At 44.0% G+C, this 16,642-nt stretch overlaps 1 protein-coding gene across 2 annotated transcripts in view; it reads right to left on the reverse strand.

The window, feature by feature from the left end:
* EPHB1 (EPH receptor B1) overlaps positions 1–16,642 on the reverse strand; it is a 1,076,389-nt gene that overhangs the window by 439,333 nt on the left and 620,414 nt on the right. For both annotated transcript variants that reach the window (XM_069618048.1, XM_069618049.1), the window contains exon 4: positions 15,099–15,254. In XM_069618048.1, coding sequence (XP_069474149.1) covers positions 15,099–15,254 — 156 coding nt within the window. The remainder of the gene's footprint in view (positions 1–15,098; positions 15,255–16,642) is intronic.

The following is a 16,642-nucleotide window of genomic DNA, read 5'->3' on the forward strand; positions in this document are numbered from 1 at the left end:
ATTACTCTCACACATTTCAAGTTTGCAGTTCCACAGCCAGGACTCGAGCCTAGATCGCGCCGTCAAAAGGTGACACACTTAGCCTCAAAAGACTAGATGAAATCAGTAACAAGAGTCACTTTAGGACTCGAGCACTGGTTCTGACTGCCAGGATTGGTGCCTTCTGGCAGAGCTCTCGTACATCTCTGTGTACAGGAGTGATAGGCAGGAGCTTCCGGTCAGGCATTAGGTGGTAGGGAGGAGCTTCCGGTCAGGCATTAGGTGGTAGGGAGGAGCTTCCGGTCAGGCATTAGGTGGTAGGGAGGAGCTTCGGGTCAGGCATTAGGTGGTAGGGAGGAGCTTCGGGTCAGGCATTAGGTGGTAGGGAGGAGCTTCCGGTCAGGCATTAGGTGGTAGGGAGGAGCTTCGGGTCAGGCATTAGGTGGTAGGGTGGAGCTTCGGGTCAGGCATTAGGTGGTAGGGAGGAGCTTCGGGTTAGGCATTCGGTGGTAGGGAGGAGCTTCCGGTCAGGCATTAGGTGGTAGGGAGGAGCTTCGGGTCAGGCATTAGGTGGTAGGGAGGAGCTTCCGGTCAGGCATTAGGTGGTAGGGAGGAGCTTCGGGTCAGGCATTAGGTGGTAGGGAGGAGCTTCGGGTTAGGCATTAGGTGGTAGGGAGGAGCTTCCGGTCAGGCATTAGGTGGTAGGGAGGAGCTTCGGGTCAGGCATTAGGTGGTAGGGAGGAGCTACGGGTCAGGCATTAGGTGGTAGGGAGGAGCTTCCGGTCAGGCATTAGGTGGTAGGGAGGAGCTTCGGGTCAGGCATTAGGTGAACTGACTGAGCAGGAAAGAGTCCCAGCACCATTGGCGAAAAAGGGAGGGATTTTAACTGCATTGGCATGTTAGGGGTCTTCTGCCCTCAGCTGAAGGACATCTTGCCGTGCTTGTTTTTGGTGCCCTGCTGCCAGCCCTGCTATAGGCTAGTGCGAAATTGCAGTGTTTGCCGCAGGCTCGGACTTCCCAATGCACAGCGCGCTGCAATGGATCGGCTTCACAGCTCCTTTTAATAGTTTCTACCTGATAGCTAAAAATGTACCCTAAGACATAAAGCGGGGGTCATTTCTGTCCGTGGATGTGAGTGCAGCCTCTCCCCCTCCCAACCCCAACCAAAGAAAATCACAATGACTCTTTTCCGGATCCTGTTTTCGTGCCGTCAGCCCTGTGAGGGTGTGTAATTATCTGCTTCGCCGGCTGGTTGTGAAGTCGCGAACCTGTGAAGCAAATTACAGAATTGCACTTTTCGTGTTTTTTTTCCTTTGCTTTTACTTACTGGCCATATTTAAGAGAAAGCAGCTTAATGACACTGCAGCTTCATCTCCCGTAATAGTCAATACTCTACAATTAAGTGTCCTCTACACCCAAGTACCAAACCCTTTTTCACTAATAAGGAAATCCATCTGAAATCTAGAAGGGATATACAATAGGTATCAATCACTAGCAGGGATCAACTTAAACTAGCCACTTCATACACTTGCAACTTTGCCCACTAACTGGCACCAAACACTCCTCCTAACTAGACCCTATCACACTAACTAGCAACGGTCTCGCTTCGCCATGAACCCTCCCTAGACACGAGCAACTCGCTCAAAAGTAGGCAATCGTCTTCTCTGACTAGCACATTTCAATTAGAATCACCAGTCCTCTGGACACAGTAGAAGCCTCTGTAATGAATTAGCAATGCTGCTCACAAACTAGAGGTGCTCTCCTCAAGCTTAGTACTATCCACACAAAGCATCAGCTCCCTCAGCAAGATATCCATCCTCCCTGAAGCAAACACTCAGCGCTAAGAAATCTACACAAACCACACACACTCTCCACCCAACTAGAAATAGTGCCCAAGTACTAAAAAGCGAAGTGCAACAACGAGTAGATCTTTCCACAAAAAAGGAGCAGCTCCCTCAACAAACAACTCAATGTTTTCTGCAAACTAAAAAGGCTTTCCTCAAATTAAAAACATCGCCCAAAAACGCCACAATCTAGAAACCCATCAAACTTTAAATTGTCTACTGAAGCCAGCAATCCTATCTCCACACTAGGAACCAACCCCACGACCAGAAATCGATACACTTCCCTGCCACACCAGAAGTAACAAACCTTTTACACAAAAATCGGAACCTTCCTTAGTACCCATCCGCACGTAGCAATTAGTAAACCTCTGCCAAAATGCACACTCCACACAGCAGACAAGGGTCCCTATCGCAGGTGGTGTCACGTTGCGCAGCCTTCAATCCTCTGCCATAGCTAGCAACTTCCTCTGCGGATCAATAGCGATTTCCCCACATAGTGATCCTTCCCGCAACGTACTGTTCCTGTCAATCACCAACCCCTCAAAACAAACTGGCAAACTTCTAATCCCACTCCAATCTAGCTTCAATGCCTTTGCAAGCCACACCAGAAATGACAAACCTTCGCCCAGAAACAAAGCTTTCAAACTAAAAAAGCCATCACAATTCTCCTTTCATTGGAACCTCTACTTCAAGCTAGCAGTGACAGATGTTCTAGAGAGATATCATGTCCCTGGCACTGCCCTCCACAATGATTCCTTCCCACCTGACTACCCTTTCACTACCCTGCCTCGACACGCACCTTCCCACTCGACGTATGATGCTTTGCTGCACTGCAAGCGTGGCACAGTAAAGACCAGCGTTGCACTTGCAGAGCGGGAAAGACATACCACCCCGTTAAGTACCAAAATGTGCTCACAGGTGGGTTTTCTTACCTTCAAACATCAACTCTTGCCCGTAATACCCCTTTCTTATAGTGATCTATTTTTCATTATAACTAATAAGCCTGTTCCTACTGCTATTAGATTCCTGGCCTAATGTGCAGCCCTCCCTCATAGTCTTCACCCCTCTCCATTTGTTATCATTCCTCTCAGACAACTACCAACCGTCGCTTTTAACAAGCATCACCAGAGTGCTATTCTTTGAACTGCAGAGTTGTTTCTTCTCCCAGTTCAAATATTATCCCGCAACCCTCTTCCATCCCCACAAAAGTCAAATAACACCCCTGCCACCAGCAACACCAACAAGTGGCTCCCACTCTGCCATTGTCGACCATTTATCAACTACCTACAACAGTTATCAGACTGCTGTGAGGACTGAAAACACCCAGTCCCCTACAAATAGCTCCCAAAAATCTAAACAAAGGCTGGCTTTCCTCTTAACTTTTCACACATCTCATTCCAATTGGAATATCCCCAAAAACCTGCACTGCTTTCTATACGCAATGCAGCATTTCCCCAAATATGATGAATCTACCTCTTCACAATCAATGATTTCTTCAGTACAAACGATGCTGATAGACCCCAAACAATCCTAGAACAAAACCTACCTAAAGCACAACCAAAGCCACTAACCTACCATTTCACCTCGCAATCTACCAGACATTTTTGTTAACTACATTTCTCTTAAAATTTTAACTATTGCCTAGCACCCTTCCACACCCTTTCATACCCATTTGTTTGAATCATATCCTTAATCGACAACCTTCTTCCTAAATAATCAACTGAGTCCTAGCTTCGAGCTCTTACCCAAATTGCCTGGTTGCGATCTGATTTCTCATGCTTCTCTGCCAATCAACAACACGCAAGTCTGATTATATTGCCAAATCCCTCTGTACTAGTTCCCTACAGATGGGCATGTCTACATTAAAGAGAGCTGCATCATTCTTAAATTAGCTGACTACATAATCTAGTCAATCAGTTGGATTAAATACTTATTTCATGGATTAGGGTGGTAGGGAGACAGAAACACACATAAAGCAAAGGCGCATCTAATGATCCCTCTGTCTACGGAGAACAAATCCTACAAACAAGTCTTTTACTTTGATACTTTTCATTTTTTTTTTTTTCTGGATTAGGTCACCCACCACTCTTTAGTTCTGACCTACATTGCTGTGTTATAAGGAGGGATTGAGGGTGTGTTCACTTAAATACTTGTTGTGGGCATGGCTGCGTGATCTGCTTGTTAATGGCCTCTTCCTTCTGGTGTTTCCTTTGCCTTTCACACTGTGCAACCTTCTTAGATGTGTACGTTTGATATTTTCAGAAATACACCGTTTAATTTACTGCCTGTAGGAACTCTTATGTTAAGACATTTTATAATTTACACATGTTGTACAGTGCTCTGCTGCTGTGTTGGGGAGGGAGGTAATACTACTAAAAAGATTTAAATAATAACTATACTTTACAAAGTCCTATTGCCCAACTGTTAACCTTCTAGACCTAAAGCCATTTGTTCTGACTTTGATTGACTGCTTTTCTTCATCTCAACACGCTTTCTTGAGAAGCTTTCAGTTGAGTTCTCAGAAACCCCTGGGTCTTAGTACCGAGTTACGGACATTAAATACCACATACTAAACCAATCATCTCCCCTATTAACTCCCCAACAAATTTCCTTACCATACTGCTGACAAATGTCCATTAACGTCCAAGATTTCCCAAGCTACTTATACTCCTGCTATTCTCCTATGCAATGTCTCTTGTCTACCTCTAACACCTCAATGGTCTGCTTCTTCATTCCACCACTCTCTCAACCCCCTTCCCAAATAACTACCTCTTCCAAAGCCTCCCAACTGCCAAGCCCTCCAGATAAGATGTTGTAGTATTGAGCATTATCCTCCCTTTTTAGAAAGTTAGCAGTAATATGATATGATTTGATATGATGTGGCCTTTATAACGACCCTGTACACAAGTGTTTCTAGGCGCGACAACACAAGGTGTCGGAAACAAAGGGAGGGCAAACTAATGATCTTACTAGGCCTTGTGTCATTCAGATCACGCAAGTGTGGGGAAGAGGGAAGGGAAGAAGTGCCAAGGGAGAGGGGAAGGGGGAAGTGCAGTTAACTCACAAGTGCAGCCAACGGATGGCTCATAAGTGCAGAGAGAAGGGACTGTAGGGTTGAAGATACAGACCCTTAAGTGCTGGGTAGCCCGGGGGCAGTGCAAGGGCAACTGGGCATGCAGGAGCCTGGGCCCAAGTTCAGAGGGTGACCAGGTGATCAGTGCGCAGAGCAGTCCGAAGCATCAGCAGGGGAGAGGAAGAGAGAATGCGGAAGCGAAAAGGAAGGTCTTGAGTTGCTTCTGGAACCGCAAGTGGTTCTGCTAAAGTTTGAGAGAGGCAGGGAAGCTCTTCCAGAGGGAGTCCCCAGCCGAGGAGATAGATATACCACCAACTCTATGCCTGGAGAAGAATCTGACCCTCAGAGAGAGTTGGAGGTGGATGAGCGGAGAGCTCGAGAAGGAAGATGTTTTGGAAGAGAAAGTTGGCGGCAGAGCTGTCCCAAGCCCCACAAAGCTTTGTGGATGGTGTGGAGTGTCTTGAACTTGATCCTTGGAGTACATTTTAGGATGTAAAGTTCTCACTCCCAGCTGGTGTATTTTAGTGGCAAATGTTTTGAAGTTAGCAGTGTCAGTAAATCAAAATAAAACCTTTAATCATGTAGGCGGTCTTTACATCAGGCAGAATACTAGCAGAGGTCTGCATAGTTGAAGGTGCTTTCATGTCACTGGTGTGAACACATGATCTGAGCAGTTCAGGTGGCATCAAGGGCACTGTACTTAGGCGCCTCTTACTGCCTATTTTTCTTTTTTTCCAAAAATTGTCATGATTTTAGGGAGAGAACTAGACAGGTACACTACTTATCTGGAAAATTTCCAATGCTCACTGAAACTAGCAAGAAGTTATCCAACTAGCATTTTTTCTCCTCTAGCGACAGCCTTCTCCCCCCTTCTCAACTGTCAATTCTGCGGACCGAGTGCAAACGCTGTTGCAACAAAGCAGCATCCAATTTTATTTCAGAAGTCACGTCAAGTGCATTTTATTGATTGTCAGGTTTTTTACCTAACATTACTTCATTAGCAATTTGCACATCAATCAAAAACCTATTTTTAAAATCTGCGCACATATTAAATCAATCATCGAGAATTCAAGCATTGTCAAAGTGTTTATTTGAACAGTCTTAAAAAAAACTTTGCGATGAGTTTGGCATTTGCATTAAACACTCACACAATACATTAAATGTATGTTTTTTTTCATTTTGTCTTCTTTTACCAAGAAGCTGAGCAACATGCTGTTCCACAAATTCAACTCTTTTAAAGTTTATGGTCTGGGCAGGTGCTTACTTTTTCAAAACAATGGCAAGTCACTTAATTTGCTGGATTATTTCATTTGATTTTGTTGATTTGGGTCAAAAAAAGTGATTTAATGCAGTTTTCCAGGGAAACAGGCTGCCATTTTCTGCAGGCCACTACATATTAAAAGGTTTTTCTAATGGTAAAAATAGTTTACTTTGATTTTATTGTGGTAACAACAGTGACATACAATTACAAAGTGCAATAAATACTGCAAGAAACAATATCGACAGGCCTCTTACACTGTCCATTGTAAAAATACCTTTTTTTCAGGGGGAGACCCCCGACTCCCCACCTTACCTCTCCTACTCCCAAACTCTCATTGTCTCGTTCCCCTTTGTCCCAATATTAACCTAAATCTGTTTTCTTTTTGCACCTAAAACTCACCCCTATCATTACACTTTCTTGCCTTTGTTTCAATATTCTTTCTGCTGGTCCTTATTTTTTACCCAATTCTAGGAATATTTTTTCATCTTTGTAAATTCATTGATTATTATTTCCTGCAATGTTATCACTGGATACCGGTAAGAACCTGCCTGACTTTTCAGAAGGACACGTAAGGGCATGTGAGGTCATTGGGGCAGATTTTCTTTTTATACTTGGCCATGGAAAATCCATACTGAATAGAAGAGGAATATTGCTAGGATAGGTTAGGTAATAGGCAGCTGTTTCTTAAGAGGATCAGAAATTGCTCTAAGATTTTAGGCCGGAACTTCAGTAGTCTAGTGCGACCCAGAAATATGTGTGGAGTAACCAAACCTTACAGTAGAGGCTTATACATAATCAGAGGCCATTTTATAGGAGTTAGCCAACTTTCAACAGACAGGCCTTCATTTTTCAAGTCCTTACAGTATCGAGATAGGTGTGGAAAAGGTGTATGTCAGGATTGACACTTTTTTCAACACACCAGAGCCTTTGGTTGTTTTGGCAGGCAGAGCTAGGGCACAAACATAATTACCATTTCCAACTACAACCTACTCTGCCTGCCAAACCTCAGTGGTTTTCCGCAGCATGTAATTTCCTTCCTGGCAGGAATCTATTGAATCTGCCTGTTTTAGCACCTTCTAAAAGTCGGAGGATTCTAGAGAAATCCATCATAAATGCCACTCGGAAACGTACATTGAGGGAGGCATTTACACTTTTTACACTATGAAGTGGGAAAAGGTGTGTTAAACTGTCTTGGCCAATTTTAACACGTTTATGCTCGTCATAGCTAAGATAACCACAATTGCACAAAGGGGACCAAAGTGCCTGCATGAGCAAACGTAGGTCTTCCCCTCCATACAGTTTACATTGTGTTTTAAAACTGATCCTGAAACTGATATTTCTTTTGCTATATTTAAACATGTTGGGGCCTTGAGATTCTTTTGGCCAGCACTATGAAGGAACCAAGAAATGTCCTTCGTAGTCCACCATCTAAGGAAGTTTATAGGAACACTGTCCTAAGGTGAAATAGCAGCGTAGTGTGCATGTATGCCTCCATTCCCCTTTTGTTAAACCTGTCTCACTGCCTCTCAGTAACTACTCAACACATTCTTACGTCTATTCTAATGTTTTAACCCACCCATCAATGGAAACATTTAATCTCTAACATTGCTCAGACCGTTATTCACTCTTCAGTTCCATAGAGGAGATCAGTCTCAATTGCAGAGGTGTAAACAAGACAAACTAATCTTCAAAAATCTTCACATCTTTGAAAACAAACGTATTATTCTCATTCCAGAGCTTCTGAAGTCCTCTGTACATTACATGTGTCCGGTGTCTATGCCAGGGGCAATATGTCAATCCCACGGTTTGGTCTATTGACTTCTACTAAAAGAATGTTCCAGCTTTGCTGTCAATAATACCACATTGAGAGTGAAAATACCAACTGATTCCATTCCTTGTGTATTTACTTTTTGTTTTGAACACAGTTTGGCCATCTAGCATCTGGTACATGTGAAATTAAAAATAAGTACCACCATGTTGCATATCACATTAATTGTATTGTATGGTATGGTGGTCTATTTCTTGATTTGTGTTGTGCCAGCTCGCAGGAGTATCACTTTAAAAGGCCAAGACATTACACTTATGGTTGACATAAACATTTAAATATTGTGTACGGATAATAGAATACAGCGAGTGGGGGGTAGAAAGGGGGTGATTAAAAATCCATGGGGAGGAAGGATAGCTCAGGTGCAACACATTTGTCTGGAAAGCAAGACATAGCAGTGAGACACAGGTTTGAATCCCGATTCTGCACTTAGAAACCACTCGTTATAAATGAACAATTACAAATTATTATATTGGGGTGTAGCACTTCTGCAAAAGGAACGCATTTATACATGGCGTGGTTAAGCCAAACAAGGGTTGCCACAGTGAGGGCAACCGATGGATCATAGCTTTCTAGTGGTGCATCACAAAGAAATGTCAAGAAAGAAGGAAAGGTTGGCGCCTTTTAGATAACCATCCACAGAGGCCTGAAGGCAGATGTTCTGGTCATGGTACAGTTTGGCAGAGATGCTATCCTGTTCAGGTAAGTGGTAGATAAAACAAAGGATAAGTAATGGCGAAATGCGCACTGGAGCTAAAAAAACTAGGCCACAGTGTCGGGACGAATAAGCAAAAAGTAAAACAGAAGCCAGTACTTTCAGTACTGGTCTGTGTGTGTGTATGGGTGTATGCAGTGTGTTAAATGGGCAGGTATTTGCTGGGCCTGAGTACCAGCACTTCTTTTATTTGTAGGTCATAGTACTGGCACTTCTCATCAGGAGCTCACTACCTTAAATGGAGGATTTCCGGCCCTTCTCAACAGTAAGCAGGTACTCTGGGATAGTGAGTACCTGCACTACTCACTTTCCATTTAAAACACTGGGTGTACGTGTCTTAGTTACTTTAATTCCTGGGTTATTTTCCTATAAATTGGAAATTCACTGGGCCAAATGCAAATCTATGCATTCTGAGTGGAGAGTGTCCAACACCTTTTAAGAAACAATATTTTCTTTCTCATAGCTTTACTTCTGCCTCAATAGGCTTCTCTCTCCATTGTCGACTACCCTCCCCTGCTCCCTATTCGCATTCCAGCTCCTCTGCTACCCCCGCACCCTGCCCGTAACCCATGGGGTGCTTCCCCTATGCATTCTGCTCTGTTGATTCTCAGGCGGTTAATTTTGTATAAATCCTGTATATACAAACACACACATGCAGTGTTTGTCTAACCCCATTCTAGGGTGTGGAATATTTTTTGACATTTCAGTCTTTAGTCTAGACCAACCAGAGATGAGTCTTCTCTCGTGATCATGCTTGCAGCATTAATGAGCCGCCTTCTTTCCTTCTTTCCTGTCTGCTTTTCTCATATTTGACAGTTACCAATGTTACTTTTTTCTGTTAGCAAACCTCCCTGTTACCAGTTGGAAGAAATAATGGGGCAGTGTCAAGTCAATGTTTTGTTTACCTGGGTGTAGGATGTGGTGTTCTATTCATGCTGTATTGGATAGGTAGTAGTAGCCCTTTGAGGTGTATTGCTCATTGTTGTGCTAGTAGTTTGCGATTCAGGAGGAGGCGTGACAATGTGCACGCAGTCAGTTGCAGGCTGGGACCGATTGGTTGGATCCTTCTTTAAGAGGTCTCTTAACCAATGGAGGAATCAAGCCTCTCACACTCTATGCATATTCCACCATTAGTTGAATTCCAGAAAAAAAGAGCTAGAGATCCTAAGTTGAACAATACCCTGAGGGCCAACGTCTGGGTGGGACCGCTGCCTTTTCTCCCCATGTTTTCTGCAGCAGAAATTGATTTGGATATGGCCAAAAGCCGCCCAAGGACTCTGCCACAGTGAATGGATGTTTACTTGTGTGGCTGCGGAAGAGGCTCTCTTATTGTCCCTTATATTTGTGGAGAGATCCTTGTTAGTCTAAGTGATGACTTGAAGTGCCAGGACTGACAATTCTGCAAGTTCCACGAGTGGAAATATGGTATTTTCTAGCTCATAAAGAGACCAATGCCCAGGTATTGCCTTTTGTGTGATCATTAATCAGAACCGTCTGTCTCTCCTAGAATTTCGTTAGATTTCTTTTTTTTACTGGAATAAGGAATGGTTCTTGTGTGGAAATCGCTTCCAATCCAAGGGTGATAAGCAGGGAAGTCACTTGACCGGTTGCTTGGCTATGCTCCCCGGATTCCGGCTCCATCTTTTTGAAGACATCTGCTCCTCAATGTAATGCCTTCATTCATTCATCAATGATTTCATCCGGTGCTCACTCCTTCCAAAAATCTCCCTGGGTTAATCTTGGCTCTGATCCAAAATGTTCTTTCGGACACCCATTTGCTCATCAGTAGTTCTTCTCTATCCACCCACTGCCCCTCCATTGGTCTCTGCCTTTGTGGCTCATCGGCTCCTTCATCGGAATCACTGCGAGCACATGTCATTTGCCCCACATAATAACATTGTCTGCCTGTCAAAACAGAATTGCTATAAATCCATTGAGTAGGGTACACAACGTTTTTAATAGTATGGAACCTGTGTTTCATCAAGGCAATCCCATTGGTCACGTGCACTGAGGTCAGTGGCAGGCGGACTCTTGATAATACCTGATGTTATTTGGATGGTTGACGTTTTTCCACTTCCTTCAGAAAGCTTGTGGACCTTTTCTGCCACATGACCTAAAAGATGTGGAGGGCCATTTACTCTTTAGAAAGTCTGCGAAAACACATCTCTGTACATAAGGACTTCTGGCTTGTTTGTTAAAGAGTATGCGTTTATTTCGGTGCCAAGAGGTCACAGTCAAAAGTAAACGTTTTGCAAAACAAGAAGGCAGAGGCGTTGCTAGGGGGTGCCTGAGGGGACCATAGCCCTGGGTCTTTTGGTTGCAGCCTCGGATAAGAGCTCTAGGGCTACAACCAAAAGGCTAGCTAGCCCCGAGTCCAGACAGTCCCGACACTAGTGGAGCCCCGGGTCTATTCCAGACCGAGCAACACCCCTGCAAGAAGGTAATACATCATCTGATATATAGATATATATATATCAGTATGGGATTGTGTGAATGGCAAACCTTGGCTACACCTCGCTAATGATGCAGAAGGCGGAACACACCGATGTCTGTGGTGGCTGTACAAACTCTTGTTGAAAGGAAGGTTGTTTGGCATTTCAGGCTTGACTGTTTTCCCAGGCAGGATCAGACTGTGTGTAAATGGACCTTCTCCCTGAGTACGGCACAGGGAGCTGGGATGTGATTGAGGTCTTACTGGCTGTCTTACAGCTCAGAAAATAAGCTATTTGAGCTCTTGGTCTTTCTTAATGGAGCATCTGTCACACTATCTGCTGGTTTTACATCACTTGGGTGTCATCCCAATTGAGTAAGGGAATTCAGAGGTGTAGCACTCGCTCACTGTGCCGAGAAAGGCATCAGCATCGCAGCCGCACCTCAATAATGATGCCCAAGGAGGCAGGATCATGTGTCTGGGGCTGCTCTTGGTACTCATGCTCAGAGGAGATGTCCTTGTCTTTTGGCCTGGACTGTCCTTATAGGAGGATGAAGACCGAGTGCAAATGTGAATTCTCCTCTAGTAGAGCAGAGGGAGATAGAACATGAGTGTGGGCCCCTTGAGAAGGTTACAGCCCATAGAACAAGCTCGTTTTGCATGTCTTCATGTTCTCAGACGCAGATTCGTCACATTGGGGTCATTACAAGTTAGGAGGTAACCATAACGCTATTAGCGGCATGGCTACCCCCTTACCGGGTACCAGGTCCGGGTTCCTTAAATGAGAAATTACCGGGCCATTCTGACCTCGGAGGGCCCGGTAATTCCTCATTCAAGGAACCCGGGCCCAATACACCCACATTCCCATTCGGGCCCCCATAGGGCGCAAAGGGAAAGGGGAGGGTGCTAACAACGGGCCCGTTAATAACGGGTCTGTTGAAACACATGAACACTGGAATACATTTTTTTTTATAGCTGAATGTTGAAAATGATGCTATTTTAAGATCAAGTCAACATTATTGTTGGGAGCTCTTTTTTCATCCTAAAATCACAATTAATATCTTGATTTTTTTAAATGTCGAAGTGGATGTTGGAGTGAGTTATGAACATGTGTGTACGATTCTGTTTTAGGAACATCCCAAATACTAATAATAATAAAAATGTTTATCAGGATTTTATATAGTGCTTAGTGCTAGATTTCTCAATCTTCTAAGCACTGTGGTAATAGTTGTTATTATTTCCAAATGTAATGGTGGGGAGGATAGCTCAGGGGCAACACGCTCACCTTTGAAGCAAGACAACGCAGATCCCACGTCTGTGCTTAGAAACCACTGGGTATTAAGCGTGTTATAAATAACCAATTATTATTGATTGATCGATCTAGAAAGAATGATGGGAAGAGTCCGCCCTGCCAGGCATTCGATATCGCGTAGTGCAGACTCACTGCGTTTCAGAAGCGGGGGTTAAAGCAATGAGCTAACCACCTGGCTGATCATTTATACAAAACAATATTGTGTTCCATTTAGGCAGAATGTTTTGTAATTGTTCAAGTAAATACATGATTTATGTAAATACGCATATTTTAATTTGCATATAAAGTGAATGCTGAAGAGGAAATAATCCAAGGGATCAATCTTTAGTCTTGTATTGATTTCCCATGCACCTGCTGGTGAGGGAAGACCTGTATTGGTGTAGCTACAATTAAGAGATTAATTGTATGTCACAGCTTTAATTAACCTTCATCATTTTCCCCCCGGCTTTATTTTTGGGTTGTGATATAAGATTCAATTAACTTTCCAAACAATGTGATTGGACTTCATGTTACTGTGCAATGTATTTTATCCTTGCTAGCAGGAAGAGGGGGGCGGTGGGAGTGTCTTGCTACATTAATGTTATGTTATGGTGATTTATAGCACGCACAGCTGCCACCTGAGGGCAGCCTCCGGGCGCTCACGCGGCTCTGCAAGAGAAGGGGGTGGGGTGTGTTGCTGAGGAACTGGCGTCTATGTACGTAGTCTTGCGTGGGGGAGCTGGTACGAGAGGGCCTGCTTTTTGTAACAGTATGTCTAGAACTTAGTACCTCGGATGTGTGCTAGTGTTTGTGTTGGGTGTGTGACTCAACAGAGAAACCTCCCTCGCACCACCATCCCCTGAGAGCAAGCCTTGCATTGTGCACTTGCACGGCTCTATGACAACAGTGATCAGAACAGAACATGCGTTTTACACTCGTGTACATGTTTCTTCTGGTTTCAGTTTTCATAGACGCGTGTCCCCATCCCCAAACAGTCGATCCCTTAAACAGCCTCCCCAAACAGTCGATCCCTTAAACAGCCTACCCAAACAGTCGATCCCTTAAACAGCCTCCCCAAACAGTCGATCCCTTAAACAGCCTCCCCAAATAGTCGATCCCTTAAACAGCCTCCCCAAACAGTCGATCCCTTAAACAGCCTCCCCAAACAGTCGATCCCTTAAACAGCCTCCCCAAACAGTCGATCCCTTAAACAGCCTTCAGCCCATTCAACCAGCTGCATGCTACCTTTGTTTTTCATAATGTCGTTCCAAGGAACATGTCTTGTAGTTTATAAGGCTATGTCATATAACAGTGATGCAAATCCTCCAACTATTGCATCACAAATGGATGCCTCATCTATACACAGTAAACGTTTTCGTGGTAAGAAGTCAATCTATGAAGGCAACCTAACTCAATCAGCCCCTTACACCTCACACAAAGAAGGTTGCAAAACAGAGGGTCTCCCCGGCACACCTGTCTCGATCCTCTGAGGGTCAAGATCTCTCTGGAATTTGAGCCCCGGTCATGCTCTGAGCCTGCCGTCAGATACCTGTTTGAAAACTGATGAGAGGTTTCTAGCTCTCGCGATTGATTCCACCTCATCGAATGGCACGCGGAGGTTGCACGGGGAACAACCTCATGAACACCCACGCTCACACTGATCCGCTTCCACCAACCAACGCATCTGCTCATACACCCAAACAGTCAACCTTGCACTTTAACATTGAATACTCTCAACAGCTACCATCATCAAAGCCAGCTACACATATTCTACCTCCATCAGATGCAAGCACTATCCGCAGTTGGAAGAACCTCCCTCCAGAGGCCAAACACTCCTTATGCACCAGAAAATCAGTTTTGTCCTCCTAACCACACCAGCGTCCCATCTTTGCTCTAGCACCTACCTTACTATCACCTATCAACTCTGGAAGAACATGATCACCTTTCTCCCAGAAATGTCAAATTTCCCCAGAATAACAAGAACATCCTTGATTGACTCTATGTGCAAGTTTTGAGATACTAACACCCCGATCCCACTAGAGGACTTTCAGTGCTGATCCTGTAGCATAGTGGCAGTCTCCTCCAGATCTAAAACTCCTAGCCCACTACTCTCTCCAGCTCAGCATATCAGTGCCCAATCATCACTCCACCCCACCCACCCATCTCAGAACTACCAGCATTCTTCATGAAGACAAAATGTTTAACTGAAGTACCAATCCTGGACCAAGTAGTCAACTCTTGCTCCCAGTTGCCATCTCTCCCCTAAAACGAACAAAACGCTTTCCAACTACCAGCCCACTATTGAAATAAACAATCCCCCTAACATAGCTGACAGCTGTCGCTCAAAACAACCAACCCTCACCCCTTCTCAATCTCTTTGGTCAATTACCAATCTTTCATCCTGAACCGTCAACTCATCCTGACAAGGGGCATCTTGGATATTGTTCCCTATTCCTTAAGTCCAATTGCAAATGTCTAGGGATGCCTTTATATTCGAGTACACATACTAGTGTGCACTGCATAATGTGGAACATTTACTATGCGGTGGCCCTATCATACTGACTGTTAATCACTCTGTTGAAATGCCTTGTTTCTAGGTTTTTGCAAAGGCTCTGCTTGTGATTTAGACTATTTTAATGGTTGATGGCCATAGTATTGACTTAAAGTAGGTACACTCACTAGTGCATGCTGCTTCTGGGGGGTCCGAGTCGGCCCGGTAGTAGCCATTCCGACAGACGCAGATGGGCGACGCTTCGGTTGTCGAGCGACTGTTGGCAGGACACTGAGCACAAATCCCCACTCCTTGGTTGGCTTTGAACATGGCGGCTGGGCAAGCTAGGAAAAAAGTAAAAAAGAAGGGTCATTGCACGGACAGGGAATCTGAGAATGTATTCAGTGTACTTTTGAGCACCATGAACGGTTATTAACTTGGGATATACACATCTGTTTCCTCAAATTCCGAAAATGGTTGATCCTGCACCGGTCTTCTGAAATTGGGCCATTTCAAAGAGGGCTAATACAAAATGGCGATCTATTTAGTTTCAAATGGCAGAGGTAAAATGCTTATCAAGCTCAAAATTGCTTTTAACAACAGTCAGCTGAAAAAGTGCAAAATCACAAAATACCCTCTGCACATAGCGACATAGCGAATAGGTATATCATGGTCAACAAGTATTGGGATAGCCCAGAGTTGCGCGTTTTCTACAGACAAACATGTTTCACCCATTCATATATTTTTAACATTGGTGATTGTATAGAGTACAATTTTCTACAAATCATACCAATAAAAGTAATAACATGTTACTGGGAGGATAGCTCATGGTCAACGCTTTTGTCTTGGAAACAAAACAATGCAAAGCAACGCAGGTTCAAATCCTGACCCGTGCTTAGATACCAGTCTCCTGGTATATAGCAACCATTTCGACAGAATAAAAAATGAGACAAGCTAAGTACTCTAATTCTGGGCTCTGTGTTGGCATGGTATATTGCATATGAATACTGTGGGGAAATGTACATTTTATTAAGACGTGTGTGTTACTCTTGGAGCCACTTAATAGCTTTCTTGAATCCATTCCCTTTCAGGCAGATGGCTTTGTAGGCATAAATGTAAGTTTTAAATCACTTAATGTGACAAGGATTTAGATAACGCTACAAATGTGTCTTTGGTTATGCTTCTGACAAATGGCCAAGCCTCCACAAATGCCACACAAATGTGCCAAACCCACATAAGACTTTTCTATAATACCAGCCGTGATTCCTCATAGAGTGGCTAGCACCAACTCTATGAGCTAAACTGAAAAGACACAGAAATTCTACTTCTTAGAGAGAAACTAGTTAGGAAAGCACGGCTACTAGATCTTCCTCTTCATGCATTATTTAAAAATAAATGCCCAACTTGGTGGTGCTTGCCCCGAGACTACAGATCCCACTGAACTCCGGGAAGTGCTGGACCCTATGGAATAGGGGATGCTCCACAATTCCTGTACATTCCTTAAGCATCACTTGCAAGAGGTCACTTCTAACGTGGATCAGTGATGTTTAATGCCTGTACTCATTCCATCCATGGATACTTTTGACGGAATAGATAATCTCTAGGATTCAAACCCAGTGGAATTTTCCATGATTGCACAAAATGGTAGTCATAAGCAAAATTCCCACTTCCGCCATTAACTCCCCAATCTACAGGAACAATTACAAGTGCTGAGAACCAGGCCAACTTTTTT

The sequence above is a fragment of the Ambystoma mexicanum genome, chromosome 10 (genome assembly GCF_040938575.1).
Source record: "Ambystoma mexicanum isolate Mex_15411 chromosome 10, UKY_AmexF1_1, whole genome shotgun sequence".
Lineage (NCBI taxonomy): Eukaryota > Metazoa > Chordata > Amphibia > Caudata > Ambystomatidae > Ambystoma > Ambystoma mexicanum.